The 25,005-nt window shown below is 36.4% G+C and overlaps 1 protein-coding gene across 1 annotated transcript in view; it reads right to left on the bottom strand.

The window, feature by feature from the left end:
- DNAJC13 (DnaJ heat shock protein family (Hsp40) member C13) overlaps positions 1–25,005 on the bottom strand; it is a 120,121-nt gene that overhangs the window by 10,141 nt on the left and 84,975 nt on the right. Inside the window, exons 42-54 of the mRNA XM_010380216.2 lie at positions 23,328–23,441; positions 21,396–21,512; positions 17,538–17,715; positions 15,680–15,771; positions 14,091–14,190; positions 12,278–12,352; positions 11,960–12,072; positions 5,838–6,007; positions 5,635–5,677; positions 5,122–5,295; positions 3,051–3,230; positions 2,564–2,704; positions 471–614 (exon numbers count right to left, since the gene is read on the bottom strand). Of these exons, the coding sequence (XP_010378518.1) occupies positions 471–614; positions 2,564–2,704; positions 3,051–3,230; positions 5,122–5,295; positions 5,635–5,677; positions 5,838–6,007; positions 11,960–12,072; positions 12,278–12,352; positions 14,091–14,190; positions 15,680–15,771; positions 17,538–17,715; positions 21,396–21,512; positions 23,328–23,441 (1,641 nt within the window). The remainder of the gene's footprint in view (positions 1–470; positions 615–2,563; positions 2,705–3,050; positions 3,231–5,121; positions 5,296–5,634; positions 5,678–5,837; positions 6,008–11,959; positions 12,073–12,277; positions 12,353–14,090; positions 14,191–15,679; positions 15,772–17,537; positions 17,716–21,395; positions 21,513–23,327; positions 23,442–25,005) is intronic.

Here is a 25,005-nt window from a genome sequence, read left to right as displayed (position 1 = left end):
TACACACAGGAAAAATGAAGTCACAACAAAAGAAAAAAAAACCCAACACTTTATAAGCACCAGCAAGAAAGGAAATGAAAACAAAAATGATGTTCTACATCTTTTAAAATAGCATTATGGGATGGTTAATGAATTTCATTATCACTACCCATGAATAACTCCTAGAGCTGAAAGTTAAGCAGCACTAAATGCTGCATATTCCGTGCTAAAGGCTTCCAGCATTTTTCTTCCTGAAGTGTACAACATGCCATCACTATCCAGGAGAATCCTCTTGAATACTGAGTGTATGGTTTATGCTTTTTCATCAGTTATGAGGCAGGTATGCAAGTCCATCCTTGGGCTCTGGATCTTCTCCAGTTACAGCCAACAGAACCATATCTGTAAGTGGAACTCGAACACAGGTTCGTGGATCATCCATAGCCAAGACCCTGGCTTTTAGAAAATCAAAAGTTGCTTCTATGCAGACTCACCTGTTCTCCATACTGCAAACTTCGAGTCATTGCCTTGAGAGCTTTAACAATCTGAGCCTTAGTGGCTGCTGGGCTGTCCAGGTTTTCAAGACCAATCCCTTCGAGTAATTTTAAGAGGTATGGAACCAAATCTGCTTTCAGGGCCTAGAAAAAATATTAAGCATATATACACACACAGAAAAAATGCAAATCATCCACTGAAGAAATAATTTTACCCCCAGGACCACACCTGGAAGGCAGCCTGTGCACCATTATTTTAATGCCATACACAGGCTTAAGTATCTAATGATATTTTTATTTAATGAGATCTTATTCTGTGCCATCAACCATCCTAAATGCTATACATCAATTATTTTATTCAATTAATGCACAAAGGGTAAAACAGTAAAAAAACATGTTCATAATCACAGAGCTGGGCAGTACTAAAATATGTATCTGGAGCCAGAAAATATAGAACCTGAGCTGTTAGCTCCTGTACTGGGCTGCCTGCCCTAGTAGCACTGTACTAACAGGCAACAATCTCTGAAATACGTTAGTATATTTTCATATTTTCTTCAAACATCAATCTTTGTAGTCATCATACATTTCATATCAGCCTAATAAAAGCTGAATAATAATCTAGTATCACAATTTTCACTATCCATTTTGAAACTCAGAGGGAATAGGTAGAAATAAGACACTTAGTGAGTGCACCTCTTTTTTCAGGGACTATTCTCATTAACAACCCTGCGAGATGTCATAACTTTATTTTACAGATGAGAAATCTGGGCATTTTAAGGTTAAATATCATGTCTGAGGTCAGAAAGCCAGTAAGTGGTAGTACCAGCTCCTGTTCTTTCCTACACATCAAACTCCTCAAGCCAATCATAAGTTTGAACCTCAGAGCATCCAATATCTCTTTGAGATTTACCCAACAGCTCTGCTTGCCTCAATGAGGGTCCAGCGAGTAAGGCTGAGGAGCTGGGAGAATGGGAAGCCCAGATAATAAAGATGCAGGGCCTTGTATTCTGTTTAAGGATACCAGATGTCACTTAGTGATCTGGCAGGTAATGAGAAACCACTGAATGGTTTTTAAGATGAAGAATGCCTCAGTTATTGTGAATAGAATTCAGAATTCTAGAATTCTGAATTCATTCAGAATTCTATTTAAACACTTTATTATTTTTTATTGTATGTATTTATGGGAAATAAAGTGATGTTATGACACATGCATACAATGCAGAATAATTAAATCAAGCTAATCAGCATATCTTCCATTACAAATACCTTTTTTGTGGAAACATTTAAAGTCTACTCTTACCAATTTTGAAATATACAATGTATTATTAACTATAGTCACCATACTGCACAATAGATCTTAAAAGCCTTATTCTTCCTAACAGAAACTTTGTACTTTTAGACCAGCTTTTTCCCCTTCTCCCCACCCCCAGCCTCTAGTAATCACCATTCTACTCTCTGCTTCTATGAGTCTGATTGTTTTAGACTCCATTACAGGTCAGATCATGTGGTATTTGTTCTTTGAGTTACATTTTAGATCGTTTTCGTAAGTTTTTAAATTTATTGCATGTTTTTTGTTCTTTCAACATCTATCTACATGGATATCCATCAAGTCCAGTTTTCATTAGGTGGACAGTCTCTTTGAAAAAGGCATTATCTTGGCATGTTTCTTAAACATGACTTAAGAAACAAAGGAATAAATAAACAGAATGAATTTTTCCAAAGAGGATGCAGCACATTTTACAAATCAAGCTAAGCAAGCTAAGCTAGGCTAATTGCACAATGGATAGCCAAGATTTAAATTTTATACACCATAAAAGTACTTTCAGTTGGTAAGACTGTTGGCAGTTGGCCCCATTTTTGTGTGTGTGTCTATATACACACACCAATATACATGTATATATGCATACACATGTACACACACATATACACTGTATGTGTATGTATATATAAGATATAAAATTGTGTATACACAAACTCACAAGTTAACTCTCACCAACCTTAAGTCAAGGAAACCAAATCAGTACCAAATCAGTAAAAATCTATTTGGTATGTTTGCTTTCCTAAAATAGTGCTAAATCTAGAAAGTAACTTACTTGTGCTACTAATTCACTCTGCTCCTTCTGAAACATTCGATTAATTGCTTCGCAGGCTAGACCAACAGTATCTGCTCGCTTTTTCATTCCATTCATCAGTGGGCCAATGGTCTCTAAAGATGCCATGGCTCGAACACACAGCTAAGTGCCCAAAAGAGAAGGTTACTTGTAGAGTAACAATATTTATATAACATGGTAAATACTGCAACAAAATAAGTAAATAGGTAAAAAAGAATCCCTTTCAGTTTAACAACGAACTGAACCAAAATTTAATCTATTAATTATATCATCTAAACTGGTATTTATCAAAATTGATTTGATAAATACCAGTTTTGATAAACCCAGAACTAATAAAATACCATGTGGTTCGTATGCAAAAAGACACATGGCAGAAAGGGGATTTATATAATACTACAACTTATATCAGTCAAGAAGGGAGTGCAGATAAATTCTGGAGCTTATAAGCTACTACGTGATTCATCAATACCTCATTTTCAGACAAGGCATGGATAACCCGAATGGCACTCTTAGGAATGGCATTGTTCCTATGATTCATTGCCTGGATAACTTTGGGAAGATGGCCCAATGGCGGGACTTGATCTGCCAGCTGAGGCTGTGCACTGAAGAGACACACTGTTGCCATTGTCAAGGTTTCCAGAGTTTCTCCCTGCAGGTGTAAAACAAAAATAAATCAACTATAAAACACTCACACAGTCCTAAATACCCAAGGTAATGTATTTGGTATTCAAAACTAGGGATTCAAAAGTTCTAAGTGCTGATACTTGAAAACAGACTCACGAATCTGAAGAGAACAATGAACTTCCCATTTTCTTTGATAAAAGGCATGAATCCAAAGGACTTTAAGAATGTGCTATTTAAGATTTCACTAGGCCGGGCGCGGTGGCTCAAGCCTGTAATCCCAGCACTTTGGGAGGCCGAGACGGGCAAATCACGAGGTCAGGAGATCGAGACCATCCTGGCTAACACGGTGAAACCCCGTCTCTACTAAAAATACAAAAACTAGCTGGGCGAGGTGGCGGGCGCCTGTAGTCCCAGCTACTCGGGAGGCTGAGGCAGGAGAATGGCGTAAACCCGGGAGGCGGAGCTTGCAGTGAGCTGAGATCTGGCCACTGCACTCCAGTCCGGGCGACAGAGCGAGACTTCGCCTCAAAAAAAAAAAAAAAAAAAAAAAGATTTCACTAGGTTAGATATACCTAATTTCTGCTGCAGGTTTAAGAGATCATGTCCCAAATGATATTACTAGAAATTTTTAGACCATGTTGCAGGTATGTTAGTGTCAGAACAATAATCCAGAAGAATGCAGAACTAGTGAAATGTTTTTCCCAGTTTCATTAAAAATCCTACCATTTAACATGTCTGGCTCCCACAAAGCACTTTCTATTGTGGATAACGGATTGGAAAGACCTTCAGCTTATATCACTAGATGCACACATCCAGAACCATAATAAAATGCATCTTAAATTAACATTAAAATTGGAATGTGTCCAAAAAGAAAGGTGACATAGGAGGAAACTGCTATGTGCTTTCCTAAGTTTTAGCTTCTGAGAACTGCATTTCCCAAGCAAACTATGTATGTAGTAAAAATCCTGTTAGAGGAATATGACTACGGAAAGTAGCACTGGTAAATACTTGGCAAGCTAATGATGTTTCTAAAATACGTTTTACTAAGCTAATGATAATAACTAATAATTTCTAAGCACTTGAAATGTGCCAGACATTATGTTAAGTATTCTATATATATTAACTCATTAGAGCCTCAGAGACAGGTGCTATGATTATTCTATAAACGCAGCAACTGAGGCAGAGTCAGGAGGTATTGCCCAAGGTCACAGAGCTGGTCAGTGGTACGGCTGGGACCATCTAATAACACAACTCAGGCTCTTAATCACCTTATTCTGTAGCCAGGCTGTTTAATTCAACAACAATCATGTAGGTTAATTGTCTTCCATCTCAACAAAATCTTAAAACTTCTGAAAACAAAAAAGACTTTGAAAAACAAAATCTTATATACTATCAGGGTATTTGGCTTGCCAAACCAAGAACAAAGCTACCTTTTCACTCACTCCTGCTTCCCAGGTAGCCTCAGCCACAGATACAGGATTCAACCACATAGTTACTACTCTTCTGTCAATTTCTTTGACTAGGGTTATTATCCCTGCCATATACATAAAGTAGAGTGTAGCACATGCCCAAGCAGAACACACTCTCAGAGGAACACTGAACACTTAGGTTTCTCCTTAAAATTACATATCATTAGAGATGGACAGTAAAAACCTTCTTTTAGGGCTTCTGTAATTTTTAGAAATAGCATCCTCCCAATATAGATATCTTTAACTTTAGTTCATAAACATACTAAAGAGCTTCACTTTTGAACATGGCAAAAAATTATCGAGGGGAATATGTGAATTTAAATGTGGCTGCTACACTGAAAGAGCTGGCCAGTTCCTAATTCACGGTCTTTGTGAATAAGGTTGTAAGAGAAACACCAGTCTAGTTAGCAAAGTCTTTGAAATGTTTTGCTGATGACTGAAGCTTACATGAGGATTGTTCTTCTCTAGGAGCTCAGTTAATTTTTCTAATAGTGCAATAAGAAATTCTCTAGGCTTTCTTAGAACCCAGGCTGGTTGTGCAATAAAGATCCTCAAGAAGACTCCTCCAACAGCAAGTTCACCCTCTGCTTCTCCAAACACCACGGCAAAATCTTCAGGTAACTTTAAATAGAGAAAGAACCACAGTCAAGGCACTTAATAATCTTGAAGCTAGAAATGCACACCATATTGAAGAATTGTTTATAATGTTAATCAGTCCACAAATAGCCATTAATGTAATCAAATTATGAATTTTTTCTTAATAAAGTTCAGAAAGGGTGCTCTTCTTACTAACTTCAAAAGTAAGTATTCCAATTTTTATGTTTGAAGCCTTATTTTCCAGGGGAATACCCAAGAGTCTTAATGACAAAGTAGTTATAGGTTGGCATTAAACTGACTCAGTAGAAAGTTAAAATAACTAAATCAACAGAAAATAAGATGTAAAATAAAAGCATGTTTTACCTTCCAGTTTGCCTCAGGGTTGTCCTGCTGATTTTTAAAGTGCCTTGGGGAAAAAAGGGGATGAATACCAAACTTCAGTCACAAAATACATTTTCATTAATCTTTAGCATAAGTTTTAGAGGTGATAGGCACAGTAAGAAATGTTTGCCCTTCCCAGTGATTTTATTTAAAGGCTATAAATTATTACCTTTGTTTTTACTTACTCTAGCATCATTTCCCTAACTGTTGTGGACACTTTATCTCTGGAATTATCATTCCAAATTAACTCAGGATTTTCATGAGTTCCTTCAAAAATATGTACAGCAGCTTCAGGATTGTCTCTCATAGCATCCATGAAAACACTTGGTAGAAATTTCATTAACATGATTCGAACCTATAGGAGGAGGTTTGAGAATGAAAAAGACACCTATTGGAAACATCTCAGTATTTTGTTTGTATTTTGCTAATAAGATAGAATATCAATATAATTTGTGTTATGACTTATGTGGGCCATAACCATTACCTAAAAGTTTTGAAGTGAAAAAGATAATCCTCGGTTTATGCAAAGGTACCTTTAAATAAGACTCAGTATGACCTGATCCTACTTACCTATCAAGTTTCATTTTCTCTGTTCTGCCATGGTGACCAAAAAAAAAAGTTTCATTTTTACCCCCTGCCTCAGTATCACTAGTATGGTAAAGTTCCCAGAGCACACCTCATAGGTCTTGCCTTACCTATGCAGAACGCCCTTAGCCAGGCCTGTCCCTTCCAACTCTCCGTTATAGCCCCTGCCCGCACAAACTATTTTTTCTCATTCTACCTCTGTCTTACAAGTATTTTCTAGTGCATTTATTTTGTTGCATGTTTTATGTTATACTGTGTGTTTTTCCAAGAAAAGATTTAAAATGCAGCTTTTAAAAAATACATCTAGCATATACATACAGACAAAATGAAACTTAGTGCGAGGCATGGGGCAAAGGGAAAAATGAGGGTTGGGAAAGTGTTTTTCCTTCAGATCATCACATTTATCTCTTCTCTGGGTCAGAGGCTCACATCTTATCTTATGGAAACCCTCTAGGCCCAATCTTTCTTACTCATTGTTTGTATTCTCAGCCCTTGACACATAACATATGCTTAAATACTTGAATAAATGAAGACTAATATGAAGTCAGTACACAAAAGAAACATAAAAAGCTCCATAACTGCTGGAGATATACTACAAATTTAGCTCTGAATTTCCTAGCAGCCAATGAGCTAAATTTCAGTTACATAACAGAACACCCACAAAATAAAATCATGTCAGTTGCTTCAGAGACACCCAACTATTTCTGGAAGAAAAAAGCAATTTCTCCTGGGGTTCCCATGGAAGGGCATTTGTTATATATTAAATAAAACCACCAAGGTGAACTCAACAAGAGGTTTCACAGGCTTATTTCTTCCTATATTCCCTATGATGAGAGTATTGTGCTGCAATATAATTAAACTCTACAGAGGACAAGAGAAGGTAGAGAAAGTAATTAAGTATGTCCTTCTTGGTCATCAGCTCCTTGAGTGTAAGAACAATGCTTGACCTGCTCACTGTGGTATATCTGCCCCTAGTAGCTCATTCTCACAAAGACCAGAGAAATACATGCCAAAGAAGCACCTAAAAGAGCAGGATTTAAAGGCCATTTATTTAAATTTTTTCACTGTGGAGCTAAAGACAGACAAGTTACCCAGAGTCATTAAGTCAGTGATCTGTGACTCATAAAGCAAGAGTTCTGCTCAGAACATTATGCTGCCATCTTGCTATACCAGGCCAATTACTTCACCTTTAATACAACTGCTTATTGTTGTTTTTTATCTTTTTTTTTTTAAGACAGGATCTTACTCTGTCACCAGGCTGGTATGCAGTGGCTTGATCATAGCTCACTGCAGCCTCAAACTCCTGGGCTTAAGTAATCCTTCCTCCTTAGCCTCCTGAGTAGCTAAGATTACAGGTGCACTACCATGCTTGGCTAATTTCTAACTTTTTTTTTTTTTTTTTTTTTTAAGAGATAGGGTCTCTCTACCTCACCCAGGTTGGTCTTGAACTCCTGGCCTTAAGTAATCCTCCTGCCTCAGCCTCCTGAATAGCTTGGATTAGAGGCATGAATCACTGTGCCCGACTGTTGTGTTTAAGGTTTTTAACAAAATCCTCTTCTGAAACATACTTAGCTGTCTAATAAGAATCACTGTTGAAACCATTCTACATAAATTTTAGGGCAGAAATATCTGATATGTCTTAACAGATTTCATTATATACTAGTATTTAAAAAAATTCCTAATAACTAACCTGTTTTAAAATACTTTATAGCTTGAAACAAAAATTTAAATTTTTATGGCAAGCAAACTAAATTTGAAGTAATAACCTTTTTAGAAGTGAACTATATGCTCGTAATAAGCTGTATTTGTTAGTGACTGCTATAGAAATCATCTATTGACCAGTTGGGTGAATTTAAAATGTCTTATATAAGAGCTATATTTATGAGTCTTAACAAGTTGATACGAAAGCAAACTTTAATTGTACTTAGGATAACTGTCTTAACATGAGTCCTTTCATTTCTAAGTTTACTTAATCTAACCTACTGTCATCTGATACTTTTTAAAAAGGCAAATTATTTGGCCAGCTGTACAAAATCAAAAGTCTCTTCCTATCATATTTCTGAGAATGCTTTATTTTAATTTAATTCAATTTAATGCACGACTCAAGTCTATCATCAGTAAAAAGCAGTATTAAACCTCAGTTTACCAGGATGTTTAAAGCATTTCAAATGCTAAGAACTACGTAAGTTTATTACTCACTGGCGTGTATACTATTAAACATTTGAGCAAAAAACTTACATAAGGCAAATACTGTGACCATAAACCTTCAGTTATGTTCAGGTTACTCAGCTATTCTACAACAGGGGTTGGCAAACAAGGGGTTACATCTGGCCTGCCATCTATTTTTGTATATAAAGTTTTGTTGGAACACAGCCACATCCATTTGTTCATTTACTGTCCATGGCTATTTTCCTGTCACAAAAGAAGAGCTCAATTTTTGTAACAGAGATCACATACCCCACAAAGGATAGAATATTGACTATATGGTCCCCTGATATGGTTTGGCTGTGTCACCACCCAAATGTCATCTTGAATTTCCACATGTTGTGGGAGGGACTCGGTGGGAGGTAACTGAATCACAGGGGCAGGTCTTTCTCGTGCTGTTTTGTTCTCATGATAGTAAGTCTCAAGGGATCTGAGGGTTTTAAAAAGGGAGGTTTCCCTACACAGTCGCTCCTCTCTTGTCTGCTGCCATGTGAGACGTGTCTTTCACCTTCTGCCATGATTGTGAGGGCTTCCCAGCCACGTGCAGATGTTAAGTCCAATAAACCTTTCTTCTGTAAATTGCCCAGTGTCGGGTATGTGTTTATCAGCAGCATGAAAATGGACTAACACACCCTTTATAGAAAAAGTTTACTGGCCTACCCCTACCTCACACCATGGATAAAAATTAACTCAAATGGATCAAAAACACAAACCTAAGAGCTAATACTATAACACTGAAGAGAAAACATAGCCACAAATCTTTGTAACCTTGGATTAGGCAATGGTTTCTTAGATACGACATCAAAAGAACAAGCCTAACTAAAAAGGAACTGGACCTCCTCAAAATTAAAAATTTTCGTGCTCCAAGAAAGTGGAGAAACAATCAGGAAAATGTGAAAAAATATTTGAAAATCGTATCTATAATAAGGGACTAGTATCTAAAACATATAAAGAACAATTACAAAATAATAAAAAGATAAATAATCTAAATTTAAAAATTAGTGAAGGATGTAAATAAACATTTCTCTTAAAAAGTTGTACAAATGGCCAATAAGCACATGAAAACATTAGCCACCAGGGAAATGCAGATCGAAACCATGATGTAACACATCATACCTACTAGGATGGTTGTCATAAAAGATATAACAAGTGTTAGAGAAGAAGATGATAAATGCATTGCTAGGGGAATGTAAAATGGTATTGCCACTTTGGAAAACAATCTGACAATTCCTCAAAAGGTTTAATATAATATTATCCCATGACTCAGAAATTCCACTCCTAATAAAAGCACATGTCCACACAAAAACCTGTACACAGATGTTCACAGTATTGTAATTTAGCAGAGCCAAAAAGAAGAAACAATCCATGTGTCCATTGAGATAAATGGATACCAAAACATGGAATACTATATGGCAATAAAAATAAATTTACTAATACTTGCTACAACACAGATGAAAACATTAAGTGACAGAAGTCAGTCACAAAAGACTATAGCATGATTCCATTTATATAAAATGCCTAGCATTTGGCAAATCTATACAGAAGGAAGTAGATTAGTGGTTGTCAGGTGCTAGGGGAAAGGGAGAATGGGGAGTGACTACTAATAGAAATAGGGTTTCTTTTTGGGTTGATGAAAATCAAACCTAAAATTGATTATGGGTGCTCAATCTGTGAATATACTAAAAATCACTGAGTTGTACACTAGGTATGTGTGAACTATATGGTATGTCAATGATATTAATAGCTCAAGAAAACTGTTACCAAAAAAGAAAAAAAATTTTTGGCCAGACACAGTGGCTCACCCTGCAAATTCTAGCACTTTTGGAGGCCAAGGCGGGTGGATCACTTGAGCTCAGGAGTTTGAGATCAGCCTGGGCAACATGGCCAAACCTTTCCACCTCTACAAAAAATACAAAAATTAGCCAGGTGTAGTGGTACATGCCTGTAGTGCCAGCTACTTGGGAGGCTGAGATGGGAGGATGGCTTGAGTCTGGGAGACAGGTTGCAGTGGGCTGAGATTGCACCACTGCACTTGCAGCCTGGGTGACAGAGCCAGACTGTCTGAAAAACAAAAAAATTTACTGACCACAGTTCTAGAATAGAATCTCTTGCAATTAAGGCGTTGATACTTGTGTTTTTTCTATACAGAAAGTTTAAGTGTAAAAACAGCTTGACAAAATTTGTTCCGCACATATTTCAAAGGTCAGAAATATAACCAAAGGGCTCAGTCGATTCCAGTACATATTTAAACATCTAAAACACTATTGAAAAAATAACTAATATTAGATATTGCAGTTATGTGCTACATAGCTCTAGCTTTAAGAAAATTCAATATTAAATATTAACTATTTTATAGACCCTCCTGTAGGCTTCCAAATGTAATCTCCCTTGTCTCATCAACTCTGCTGAAGACTGTGAACTTATTACTGAAGTAAAACTGTTTCAGGTCCTATGATAGATTCTCAATACCTAGACTGAGAGATCAAGCAAGAAAACAACAACTGAATCCAATTTGTTTTATTAATGTAAAAAGTGTTTAATTAGCCTTGGCCTTTTTTTTTTTTTTCAAACTGAACTTTACATGGAGGCACAATGTGTACAAGGAAAGCCACCCTGACTTTAGATAGAGGTAGGGGACCTTAGCCTCCCCCTTACCCAAAGTGCCTTTGTGCACTTGCTTGAATAATGATCCCTAAATATCAGTCCTAATAGACTTCAAAAGAATCACTTTGGAAGCATGTTAAGAATGGGGACTCCTGGGCCCCACCCTAGATCTACTGAATCAGACTCTGAAAGTAGGACTCCTGAGCCTTTATTTCATGGTTCCCCTATGACTCTAAGGTGCTGCTTTGTGGTCAGGCACAGAGGATTCTTCAGTGAGTACTACTTGTGAAACTGACTTGGTAACAAAATAAAGGGACATGGATACCACTTGCACCTGAATGAAATTCTATTCAGAACTATTGTTTTAACAGGTTCCTGCTCTTCAAACTGGACCATGGATCCAGACATCATCTGGTTATCTCCAGATTTGGGATAGAAGATCTCCCTGAAGAGTTGGAAGCCAGAGGTGCTGTTACACTCATGTCCCTATATGAATTCACTGCTGAGGGTGGCATGTCCTTAATAATTCAGGTGTGGAATGTAAAAGACACAAACCACCATCTCCTTCACTAGTTATTTCCACAGGCCAATCCTTGAAGTGTGAAAGTCTAACCTATTTTCTGTCATAGTCTTGATATACTTTTTGTTCTCTCTTTGAGGGAGATGAACAGTTTATCATCATAATCCAAACATTCTCTTAAGACTTTTCAATTCCAGTACAGACTGCCCTGACTCTAGTTTTCTCAAACAGTAATATGTAAGAACAATTTCTGGAATGTCAATTTCCCAACTTTCACATCACATCATTTCCTTATCCTCACCATCTCAGATTTTACTAAACTTCTTGAAATCAGTATCAAAGTAACAAAGCTTTAATAATTAATTTCCTTTCAAGAACTTATTTTGTACCTACCTTTGGACCTATTAGTTTATCTGCTGTCATTTTGGCAAAAAGTTCTGCTGTCTGGGCTCGAACCTGTGGATGTGTTGAATTGCAGAACATATCCAGTAAATAGATCAAAGCACCTATGAAGGAAAAAGAGAATTAATGCTTATAAAGAATTTGACTTTTCTAATCAGAATTCATTTTCAACCATATTTCAACTCAATGTAGTTTTTAAAAACTAAACATTCTAAAGCATTCTTCTAGTTTATCAGGCTGTAAAATGCAGCTCAAAATAAGTTTCATTATACTGTACATGACTAGCTAAGAAAGCACTCTATACATTACCCTTTGCCATTGCTTCTTTGATTATTTTTGTACTTGATGTCAAAGCATAAAGAGTTTCCAGAACAAGCTGACGACCTGCAGAGTAAAAGACATTTCAAGGAATGCATCATCAGGTTAGCTTCTATTTACTTGGCACCAGCTCTGTGCCAGGCACTTAACTAGATGTTCTACACAGGATGTCATATTTAATCTTCATAATAACCAGTGAGACAGGTATTTTCATGGCCATGTTATCAGTGAGGAAGCTGAGGTCCAGTTTAACCTGCCCAAGGTCTCACAGCTAGTAAGTGGTATAGCTGAGTTTTGTATGCAGGTCTGACTGACTCCAAAGTCCATACTCATAACCATTATAAAACCCTGTCTTCCTACCTCACTGTTCACTGCACATCCAAAAATCTTCTAATTTCCTGACACCCAGAGGACACTCTAATCAGGCATCTAAGATTTTTACCTGGTGCTACTGTCTTGAGGGAAAAAGTAGGAAGCAGCAGTTGTAAGACCGGGTTCCATTCTAAGACATAATTGCATCCTTCTGGACAAAGCCTGTGTGCCTCTCACCCAGTCACTACCATATAATATGCAAGTATAGCTTACTGGACTTAACTCTTCTAGAGTCAAATGGGAATGACAGGCAGCCAAACGAATAAAGTGTTGGCAAATAAGGCAGAGGCTGCAAAGTATTAGGCTGACATGAAAACAACAAGAACAGTAACAATGTACCTTAGCAAACAGAGTAAGATAATTTAGTCTGAAATCTGAATGATAGAGAGTAGGCTAAAATATCTGGATGCCAGCTATTTTCCCTGTAAGATTAAAATATTGACTGGACTATATAAGTAATAAAAATTATGAGTTCCATAACATCCTTTACTTCACCAACCCGTTTAGTTTTCATTGTTTGAAGTCTCACAAAGCTACTGAAAACCAAGAAAAAAGAAAAACAAACTAAGGTTGCAGATATGATAAAAACAATCTGGAAATGACTTTACAAAGCTGCCATTTTAAAGACCTGTTTCAAGCATATCATGTATTGAAGAGAAAAAAAATTCCATGGAAATTCAACTCAATTTACCAAACATAACACCAAAAATAAGCAAGCCACTGGTATATAAGATGAATGACATGGTTCCTTCTCTTAAGGAGGTGGACAGACATGAATTCAAGATTAACATGACTTCCAAGGGATTGGCAAAGTCAACTAAGCAATGTATTCTGGTTATTGGTGAGTTTGGAGTTACATGTAATTGCCTACAAACTCAATATTCCTGCCTTTGAAAAGCAATCTCAGGTTGGTTTTAGCATAATTACAAACCATTAGACTAGGTAATTGTATAGATTAGGGCAGGCTGTATTCAGGAAATAAGGTTGGGATATTTTTTAAACCACCTTGGTATTTTATCTTATTAATATCAAATCAGCAAAAGACAAAGTACACAGATTTGAACACTAAGCTGAATACAAGGCCATCAGTATCTTAAGCATGTTTTCTATCATCCAAGATTACTTATATTTAGTAAGCCATGAAATATTAGTTAATTCTCAATTACCCATGTATGGATCTCAACAAACTGAAAATCCCAGGTTATTTTCTGTTGGTTTTGGACCTCTCTCACCCCCAACTGTCAACTTTTGACATGGGAAATGCAAGACAGTAACCTATGTAAAACATAATTAGGAAGACAAATCTAGTGTAAAGAACACTTTAAAACTAAACACAGATGACATTTGTTTGAGGTTTTGTATCAATTATGCAACAACTCCCTTCCACGGGCTGATCCTGCTGTGGTTTCCAAAATTCCACCTGCATACATACTTGATGGCAACGAATGTAGAAGAGCCAATAAACTGGACAAAACCATTGATTCAGCAATATTGTTGACACAGTCTTGGTTAGATGTCACTATATTCACAACCTGCAAATTAATCAACAGGATAGTAAAAGTTTCAGAAATAATTTTGAACCTAAATCAAATTAAGTCATATAGACTGTAGAAGTGAGACAAATGCTTGGGGGACGAAACATTTAACTTTTAGATAAGCGTTTGATTTTAAAAGATTGCCTTTATTACTTTAATCTCTTTGGAAATAATACGTTGAGGTTTCTAAGAAGCCTTCAATCCTATACCCATACGTGCTCCAGAACTAAGGTACATACTATAGTGTTTTCCAATTACAGAGTTTGGGTGGTGGCTGGTGATTAGGAAAATAATGATTCTCACTACTGGGACTTTTTTACTTTTAGAGGAAAAAAGTAAATGTCTTCAGCACCCAGCACAACAGATTGGGGTTATCTTTCTATTATAAAGAAACAGGTATGTCAGGTATGTTTTTCTTTCGGAAAGGATGACCACTCAATTCTTTTAGAGTATACATCTAAACATCATTGGTCAGTGTCTCAGTGCAACATATCCTAGATTTAATAACGTTCATTTAAAAACTTATAAGATGCTTGAAGGAATTAAGTAGGAAAACATGTTTTTCAATTGAAATAACTTGCTTGTTAAGCTTGTTGACCAATTTAAAGTTTTTTATTCTATTAAAAATCTGTTTTAAGCCAAAATGGTATCTAAGAACATGTTACACAAATTATTCATAAACCATCTATATACCTGTTACTGCAGGGTTACATTTGGTGTTCTGTGCAATCAACTGTGTGTGTTACAAAGATAAAGATCTCAGAAATAATCCTGGGAAGTCTGGGTTGCCTGGGCAAAGAACTACTTGTGACTAGGGACTTCTTGCTTCTCTCTCAGAAGAAAAGGCTACATTTAAACAGCATCCTATGAGACTAGTGGCTTCAATATCCTGAACAAGAGGACTCCAACTTCTCTTGGACTCTTAAGACCCATGGGTTCTGGCAGTTGGCTTTTTTAGGCCACTCCTATAACAGCAGCACACCCAGGTGTCTGTCTGTAACCCTCATAGAAAAGGTAGCTTTTGTACTAGATTTGTAAGAAGGGAGATCAGCTGAGGGGGAGGAACAAGGATCACTCCTCTGGAATGCAAACCCACAGTATGCAGCCAACAGATATGGCCTCAATATGTCTCTCCATGGGAACACAGCAATCAGGGAAACCCTGCATCATCTTCTTGCTGATGTGTGGCTTCTAAGCTTCCCCAGTAAAGCCCATTCCTTAACCCATACCTGACACTGTACAACACTATCCCAAGCCCTAACGCATAACAGAAAGAGAACCACTTTGAACGACACTGTGCAATTGTGCAATATTCACTCTTCAAATTGACATGTTAATTCAAGTTTCAAAAAATATTGATGTGGCTTAAATAGGCAAAATGATGAAACAAAAAAGCACACTTCAACTTCAATGACTGATCAAGACTCAAATCACACATGGTAAATGGTAGGAAAAGTAACATGCTTTAGTAACAAAACATTTTTACCTCTAAAGCCAACTGCTGCACTTGACCAGCTCCATGAACTCGGAGAAGAGAAAATATCAACTTAAAGTGCCCAATGCATTCACTCTCAGAACCTAGAGAATAAGAATAAAATGGTTTTTTATTTCCATGAGATGTTTGAAATTATTTAGCTTCAGAAAACCGATATAAACTTGTTTACTGTCAATTTTAAGTCTCTGATAACCCTTTCTAAACATCTGTGACATGAAGTAAGTGGTTGACCTCTAAGCACCCATAAGTCTGAAAAGGCAAAACGTAAGGTACTAGAGCTTTTTAGGTTTACTTTGTTTGCATTCCTATCTCCACCCCTAACCCTCAGGCTAAGACCTTTATCAAATAAACAATCCAAATATAGCTCAAAAATCTAAAGTGTAAGGTAGTAATTTTATTCTTTACCTCTAGACCTTAGGGTTACCCCTCTCAACCTAGTTATACTTTGGGAGACTCTGACATGATCTGGCTTTTAAATAAGACTAGGTTAGAACTCTGCCACTTAACTATAATACAAACTGGTATGAATATACAAAGCACTCCCTGTGAAAATACATAAAATGAAATGGTATTTCCATTCCTACCTACCTCAAATCCTAATCCCATGTATTTACTCCCAATTTTGTTGTTAATAAAACAAAAGCATGAAACAGGTTTTGTTCAGCATATTCTTCCTTTTCTATGTGGCAGTAAAACAGTGTAATTTTTTATCTTTTCTCAGTAAGCCTCCTTCAAATTAAAGAGTCTGAGAATATTCTATAAATATGTTGCTTTTAAATTCATTTTCAAACCACTTCTTAATAGGGAATAACTGTCAAATACATCAATGACACACAAACCATACTTCTAAATTACAAGAGAGAGTTAATTCTAATAAATGTGATAGATATTATCAGAAGGATTTCTGCACAGGCCTTTCTTCAACTTTTTACAAATTCCAAATCAACAGTCTGCTCTGCTACAATTTCTTTGTTCCTAACACACCACTAGCAATATTCGACACTTTGACAACTCCAAAAAAAAAGACAAAGTTTTCTTCAGATTTTATAACACTGTCTTTAATAACATCCCAATGTACATCTTGTAAATGCGTAATTTTCCCAATATTTAATTACTGTTATTTAAATAACTTTTTGGCAATAATCCAAAAGTCAGAATTTTAATAGTACTTTAATACATACCAAGAAGAGTAAAAATGTACCTGAAAGGTAATGTTTAATGTTATTTTAAAAGATCAAGTAACTTAAATTGAATTTGTATTATTTTAGGTTTATATTCTATATTTATTATCAAAGTTAGAGTTGAAAGAAGCTGTTAGACTTTCACTCACCCATCTCCCTGGAGTCAGGCTAGAGTAATATTTTTGGAAATGTCCTCTTAAAGATGATTAAGAGTAGGAACTCTCACATCTTTATTTCAATTTTTATACACCAAAAACTTCAGGCAATTTTTCAAAAATATCAGTGCCCATATGCACATGGCACTGGTTAGAGACCAGAAAGGAGGCAAAAATTAGATGACTTTTTATTAAATAACTCTAATTCAAGCACTTATACTTGATATGTTAACTTATGACATTAATGTGAAATTTTATGCTATCAAACTATTCTGCCTTTTCAACTCATTTAGATACATGTTCTCATAAAGACATGAATTTTTCTAAACATGGTGCCTTGACCTCTCCCCCCAGCTTAACTTTTATTGTAAAAATATTACAGGGTCAATTCCCTGTAATGTTATATTAATACATTATAACCAAGCATAATTTTCCCTGAGTTTCCCTGATCAAATTGATTATTGGAATTTTTAGGGCTCCTGTATTATACTGATCAAAGGTTTAGTCACATACCTGGATTATATTTTATGACATTTCTCAGAGCCTCCAAAGCCATTTCTACTCTCGGTAAGCGATCTCCATGTTGTTCTGACTCCACTTTTGCAGCATGTGTGATGGCCATGAATGTGTGCAGGTACTGGGCCTGGGAGCCTATATAATCCAAGAGACTTGCAGCAAATGCTTTTGGAACCTAATCAAAGCAGACAAGTATTTAAAAAACATGGGTGCCCTAAGAAATAACTCCATAGCAAAAGAAAGAACTTTAAGCTATGAAAGTGAATAAACATGATAAAATTATACATACATACGAATACACCTATGCATTATGGGGGACATGTAGAGGGCAGGAAACATACGGTATTTCTCAACTTCCAGAGATCTGATATACTCCCATTAGTATCTTAGTGTAACAATTCTGAGATTAGAATACCTCCTCCCTTTATCAATCGAAGTAACAGTATGATATAGAACTTCTAAAATTTGGTTATATTTTTATAGTTAAAAGTTACATAAAATTTAGAACATAGATTCAAAGAACAATTTTCAAAGGGACTTCACAAGTCACTTAACTCATTCTGCTTAATAGCTATTTAAATATATATTACTCTGTGATAAGTGATATATATTATGGCTTAGTAAATTTTTCTTCTAAGAGCAAACTCTAAAACAAAGCCTCACTTCTTTCCTTCTTACAAACAAATCAACCACCAAATCCTCTTTGCCACCTCCTACAAGTCAGGTGCAGTGGCTTGCACCTGTAATCCCAGCTACTTGGGAGGCTGAGACAGAAGGACTGCTTGAGGCCAGGAGTTTGATACCAGCCTGGGCAAGAGAGTGAGACCCCTGTCTTTAAATAGAAAAAACAAAAAATGAGAGCAAAAACTCCCTATATGATCCCCAAGCCCTCAGAAGAAGCTCCTCAGTTGCTTCTGGAAGTGATTAGGAATCATTACAAAAGATGACCTGATGTGACTCCAGTCATCTTCGAAAAAAATCTTTATTTTCAACCTATATTTTCTCCTAATACTGGCCAGAGGAAGCCTCAGGTCTGGTGGTCTGAAATCCCTTGTGATGAAAAGAGCATGTAACTGGCCTTGTACGTCCATGAAGGACTACTGAGTTAAAGGCCATGGCCCAGTGGGATAGCAGTAGGCATAAAATATAAGAAAAAGCTGGGCAAGGAACAACTTCTTGTGAACAAACTTCACAAAATTCAGTTCTTCAACAATCAAGATAAAGAGGCTCACAAGCTGTCAGTGGTTACCCCATCACAAGCATTTGGTATTATTTCAGGTATTATTTCAGTGTAGAGGCACACCTCAGAGATAGTGTGGGTTCAGTTCCAGATCACCGAAATAAAGCATATTTTCTGGTTTCCCAGTGCATATAAAAGTTATTTTTATATTATACTGTGGTCTACTATTAAGTGCACGATAGTATTATGTCTAAAAAAACTATATGCATACCTTAACTAAAAAATGCTAACCATTATCCAAGCCTTCAGCAAGTCAATCTTTTTGCTGGTGGGAATGTGACCTTGATGTTGATAGCTGCTGACTAATCAGGGTGGTGGTTGCTGAAGGTTGGGGTGGCTTCCCAAAGTAAAACAATGAAGTCTGCTCTATCAACTGATTCTTCCTCTCATGAAAGAGTTCTTTGTAATATGTGATCTGTTTGATAACATTTTATCCACAGGAGAACTTCTTTCAAAATTGAAGTCAATCTTCCCAAACCCTGCTGCTGCTTTATCAACTCAGTTTATGTAATATACTAAATCTTTTGTCATTTTAACAATGTTCACAGCATCTTCACAAGCTTTCACCTCAAGAACCACTCTTTGCTTATTCATAAGAAGCAACTCCTTATCTTTTCAAGTTTTATCATGAGATTGCAGCAACTGAGTCACATATTCAGGATCTACTTCTAATTCTAGTTCTCTTGCTAGTTCCAGCCCATGTGCAGTGACTTCCTCCACTGGAATCTTGAGCTTCTCTAAGTCATCCATGAGAGCCAGAAACAATTTCTTCCAAACTCCTGCTAATGTTGATATTTTTACCTCCTCCCATGAATTACAAATGTTCTTATGCATCTAGAAAGGTGAATCCTTTCCAGAAGGTTTTCAATTTACTTTGCCCACATCCATTAGAGGAATCACTATCTATGGTAGCTATAGCCGTATGAAATATATGTCTTAAATAACAAGATGTAAAACTTGAAATTACTCCTTGATCCATGGGCTGCAAAATGGATGTTGTATTAGCAGGCATGAAAACATTAATCTCCTTGTACATCTCCAGCAGAGTTCTTGGGTGACCAGGTGCATTGTCAGTGAGCAGTAGTATTTTGAAAGCTCTTTTCTCCTGAGCAGTAGGTCTCCACACTGGGCTTATAATATTTGGTAAAATATGCATAAACATGTGTTGTCATTCAGGCTTTGTTTTTCCATTTATAGAGCACAGGCAGAGTAGATTTAGCATTTTTTTTTTTAAATAATTTCAACTTTTCTTTTAGATTCAGGGGTAGGTTTATAAGCTTGTCACCTGGAATACTGAAGTTTGGGGTATGACTGTCACCCAGGTACTGACTACAGTATCAACCTTGACCACCCCCCCCTCTTCCCTCTAGTAGTCTCCAGTGTCTATTATAGCCACTTTTATGTCCATAAGTACCCACTGTTTAGCCTCCACTTATAAGTGAGAACAGATTTATCAATCTTAAAAGTTCCTAGGATCTTCAGAAGGGTAAATGAACACTGGCTTCAACATAAAAGTCAGCAGCTGCATCAGCCTCTACCAAGACAGTCAACTTGTCCTTCGAAGCTTTGAAGCCAGACATTGATTGCTCCTCTCTAGCTAAATCCTAGCTGGCATGCTCTCCCAATAGAAGGCATTAGAAACTTTAGTGTAGTGACCTTCAATTATCTTAGCTAAGTTTCCGGGTAACTTGCTGCAGCTTCTCCATCAGCACTTGCTGCTTCACCTTGCACTTTTATGTTATGAAGATAGCTTTTTTCTTTAAACCTCATGAACCAACCCCCCCAGCTTCAAACTTTTCTTCTGCAGCTTCCTTACCCTCTCCCTCAGCCTTCACAGAATTAGAGTTAGGACCTTGCTCTCAATTAGCCTTTGTCTTATGTGAATGTTGTGGCTGGTTTGATCTTCTATCCAAATCATTAAAACTTTCCATATATCAGCAATAAGGCTGTTTCAGTTTCTTATCATTCATGTATTCATTGGAGTAGCACTTCTAATTTCCTTCAAGAACTTTTCCTTTGCATTCACAACTTGGCTGTGTGGCACAAGAGGCATAGCTTTCGGCCTGTTTCACCTTCTGACAAGCCTTCCTCATCAAGCTTAATCATTTCTAGCTTTTGATTTAAAGTGAGAGACCTGTGACTCTTGTAGGGTTATTAACTGGCCTAATTTCAATATTGTTGACTCGGAATAGGGAGGCCACAGGAGAGGGAGACTGGGGAACGGATGGTTGGTGGAACAATCAGAACATATACAGTTACTGATGAAGTTCACTATTGATGAACTTCACTATCTTATGTAAACAATTAGCAAGAGCAACATCACTGATCACAGATCACCATAACAGATATGATAAAGAAAAAGTGTGAAATATTGAGAGAATTACTAAAATGTGACACAGAGACAGGAAGTGAACACATGGTGCCAACAGGCTTGCTCGGCACAGGGTTGCCACAAACCTTCAATTTGTTTTTCTTTTTTTTTTTTAAAGAGAAAAGCAACATAGTAAAGAAAGTGCAATAAAATGAAGTGTGCTTCTATACAGTGTGACTAAACTAGTAACTTTTAGTAACAGATGATCAAAGGTATCAGATAAAATTAAAAGCAGAGAGCTTACCTCCAGTTGGAAAGTAGGAACTTCATTATACACCCTAACAAAAATCTCCCCTACAATAAGTTCTTTGGCATGATCACTGTAGACAAATTCTGATCCATAAGTTTTGTCACAATCACCCTTTTTAAAAGATGAAAATAGACTGTTAGATGTAAATCTATCCATGTTCAGTTTAATAACTTAACAGATAAATAACTTGAGAGATCTATGCATTTTCTAGAGAAAAAATGTGGTGTGATACATGTCAGAGCACTTAAAATGACTTTGGAATAGGCACACAATTACATTTTTTTTATTCCAAATATTACTATTATTAACTCATTTTAAAATTTCAAAGGATCAGAGGTCAGCTAACAAAAGTCTTAGAGCAAGAGATTATAAAACAAGTATGACACTTTATTCTTAATCAACTCAGCAGACATCAGACCTAGTAAGATGTAGTAAAACAGAGTTGAGAAATGAGCATATTTGGACTGGGTTTTAAAAAGTAATACACTGGGCCAGGCACGATGACTCACGACTGTAATCCCAGCACTTTGGGAGGCTGAGGCAGGCAGATCATGAGGTCAAGAGATTGAGAACATCCTGGCCAATATAGTGAAACCCTGTCTCCACTAAAAATACAAAAATTAGCTGGGCATGGTGGCGCACGCCTGTAGTCCCAGCTACCCGGGAGGCTGAGGCAGAAGAATCACTTGAACCCGGGAGGCGGAGGTTGCAGTGGGCAGAGATCACGCCACTGCATTCCAGCCTGGTGACAGAGTGAGACTGTGTCTCAAAAAAAAAAAAAAAAAAAGAAAGAAAAAAGAAGTAATACACTGAACAAAAGTGCTGAAAAACAAAAGAGGAATGGGAGAAAAACAGTCCTAAAGAAGATTAAGAATGAAACCAAAATGAATTTAGGTTGGACTAAAATAACATGTAAAAGTATACAATAAATTATAAAATGCTAAACAAAGAGATGTTATTATGTCTATTCCGGTAAAAGATAATGTACAGAAGGCCGAGCATGGCGGTTCATGCCTGTAATCCCAGACCTTTGGGAGGCCAGGTGGGTGGATCACCTGAGGTCAGGAGTTTGAGACCAGCCTGACCAACATGGAAAAACGCCATCTCTACTAAAAATACAAAATTAGCTGGGCATGGTGGCCCATGCCTGTAATCCCCGCTACTCGGGAGGCTGAAGCAGGGCAGGAGAATCGCTTGAAACCGGGAGGCGGAGGTTGCAACAAGCCGAGATTGCACCATCGCACTCCAGCCTGGGCCAACAAGAAGGAAACTCTGTCTCAAAAATAAAAACAAAACAAAGATAATGTACAGAAATGTGAAAGCTGTTCTCCCTAGCTCTGCAATTCTCAAAAATTTTATCCATAAAGAGTTCTAAGTACTAACATGGAATGAGCTCAAAAACGCTAAATAATGGAGATATTACAGTAATAGCTACTCTAATTTCCAAAGCCACACACATAATTATCTTCAAAGTCATCAAGATTCAACCATCTAGTGTATGGATTATCCAGGTCTTCTCCTTATTGCCCATCCTACTACCTTTTTTTTTTTTTTTTTCCCATGGCTTAGTAATAGCTTCTCCACTAAAGGTGGTAGGGTAGAAAAAAATGTTGAGTTTTGACACTGGAAAGCAACTTTCACTTACTAGGGAAAAGAGGTTGGAGTGAACTAAAATAAGGTTTCTGGGTTAAAAAACTGGTTAAAATAGAAGACAGCTGTATATAAGTGGTAACAATAATAAAAAATCCTGATGTATTACCACATACAACAAAATACTCTTCTTAAATGGGCAGATATTAGATAGCAGAAAGCCATACTGACTGACACTAAACTGAGAAATAGTTTTCTGTTCTAATCAACACTGCTATATTTCCAGAGATTCCATCAGAATAAATTACCCAAGAAATTTATAAAACAATGACATACTTTTTTAATCATGTTTTCTTGTTGGGATTCAAGAAATTCAAGTAATTCTGCTCTTGTAGAATTGTTCCATATCAAATACGGACTTTCTGTGTTGCTGTTAAGCATCTTCAAAATCTAGGAGACAATATTACTGTTTTATAACATTTAGTGAAAAAAAATTATCGACATTATCAATTATTAAAATTGTCTATCATATGCCAAACACTAAAATAGTTGCCTATAGTATAATGGACCTCAATAATAAGTATCTCAATAATTCTAACAAGTTTGTTGATATGACCCACTTTACGGCTGAGAAAAACTAAGGCTGCAAATCATTAAATTATTTGTCCCAGGTCTTACAACTGGTAACTGGTGAAACTGGGATCTGAAACTGAGTCTGACTTCAACATTCTCAAAATCTGCTGTGCCATAGTGAAATTCAATATTTTTAAAGTATTTAATAAACACATTGTGAATATAAGCTTGAAAAGAATCACAACATAATACCTTTATATACATGTATTTGAAAATAAAACCAAGTCTTTAAGAAGCATACCTGTATGAAGGAAAATAAAATTTATGGGGAGAAAGCTAGATTTTCTTGACCACACCCTGATACTGAAGGCTGTGCAGTCATTCTGCAGGCATAGATTATGGCTGCTTAGGCAACTGGTGTGCTTTCTTATTGTTAAGCTCTCCTCAATTTGAAATGTAAACACAGACATTTCACAATTCCTTAAATGCCTGAATAAAAAGCTTTTATTTTTACAGAGGTCTATTGCTAATAGGAAAACAGAGGAGTATAACCTCCATCTTATACAGACATGCAAGCCTTGTTTTCAAAAGGCTAATTTCTTGTTAAGCATTTTATTAAATCCAGATGGAGCTCATGCCAACATTTAATTTTGAAATGCTATAAAAATTTTTTGGTGGGGATGGCTATAGAAGTTAATCCCGAACTTGTTGTCATTTTTGGAGAGAATGCTTTCAGTCAGCAAAATGTATCACATAGTTGAGTAAAAAGTCCAGGAAAATAACTAACATCAAGAGTGGTCCTGGTCGTCTAGTGTTTAGGAAAAATAGTAAAAACAAAAACAAGATTAAAAAACAAAAACAAAAAAAACAAAAAACCAGTGGCATCTAGAGCCACTGCCTTTCACACATGGGGACTGAAAAGCATGGCAAGCACTGAAAACTGGACTCAATCACATTGGATTAAAAACAAATAAGCTGTTTAAAAGTTGTAAAATTACTTTGGAAACCTGAGGATTTTGTCACTTACAAAAGTAACAGTTTATCATTAGAGAAAACAAAAGAAAAAGTGCCTACAATTCTGCCACTCAGAAATAATTACAGTTAACGTATTGGTACAAATCTATCAATCCATTTATTTTGTTATACCAAACATAGGATCTAGTGTCTTCATTTAAAATCTTTTAATGCCTTTCAGTACTCTGTTTACAATTAAAGGATAATAGTAACCTATTTAACGGATTTCTAGTTTACCTAATTCTTTAATGCTATATTCTTAGATTATTTCTCAATAATCCTTGCAAAAGAAATTAAAGAGGTTGGGAGATCTATCATGTCATACTGATTTTTGTAATGCATCTATGTATGTACACAGATACATATACATGTACACGTGTATATATGTATTTACTTACAGGATTTTAGCCCTGCATCTGAATAAGCT

This window comes from Rhinopithecus roxellana, chromosome 1, assembly GCF_007565055.1.
Source record: "Rhinopithecus roxellana isolate Shanxi Qingling chromosome 1, ASM756505v1, whole genome shotgun sequence".
In the NCBI taxonomy this organism is placed as follows: domain Eukaryota; kingdom Metazoa; phylum Chordata; class Mammalia; order Primates; family Cercopithecidae; genus Rhinopithecus; species Rhinopithecus roxellana.
Note: the sequence above shows the minus strand (reverse complement) of the source record. Positions and strands in the feature narration are given on the sequence as shown.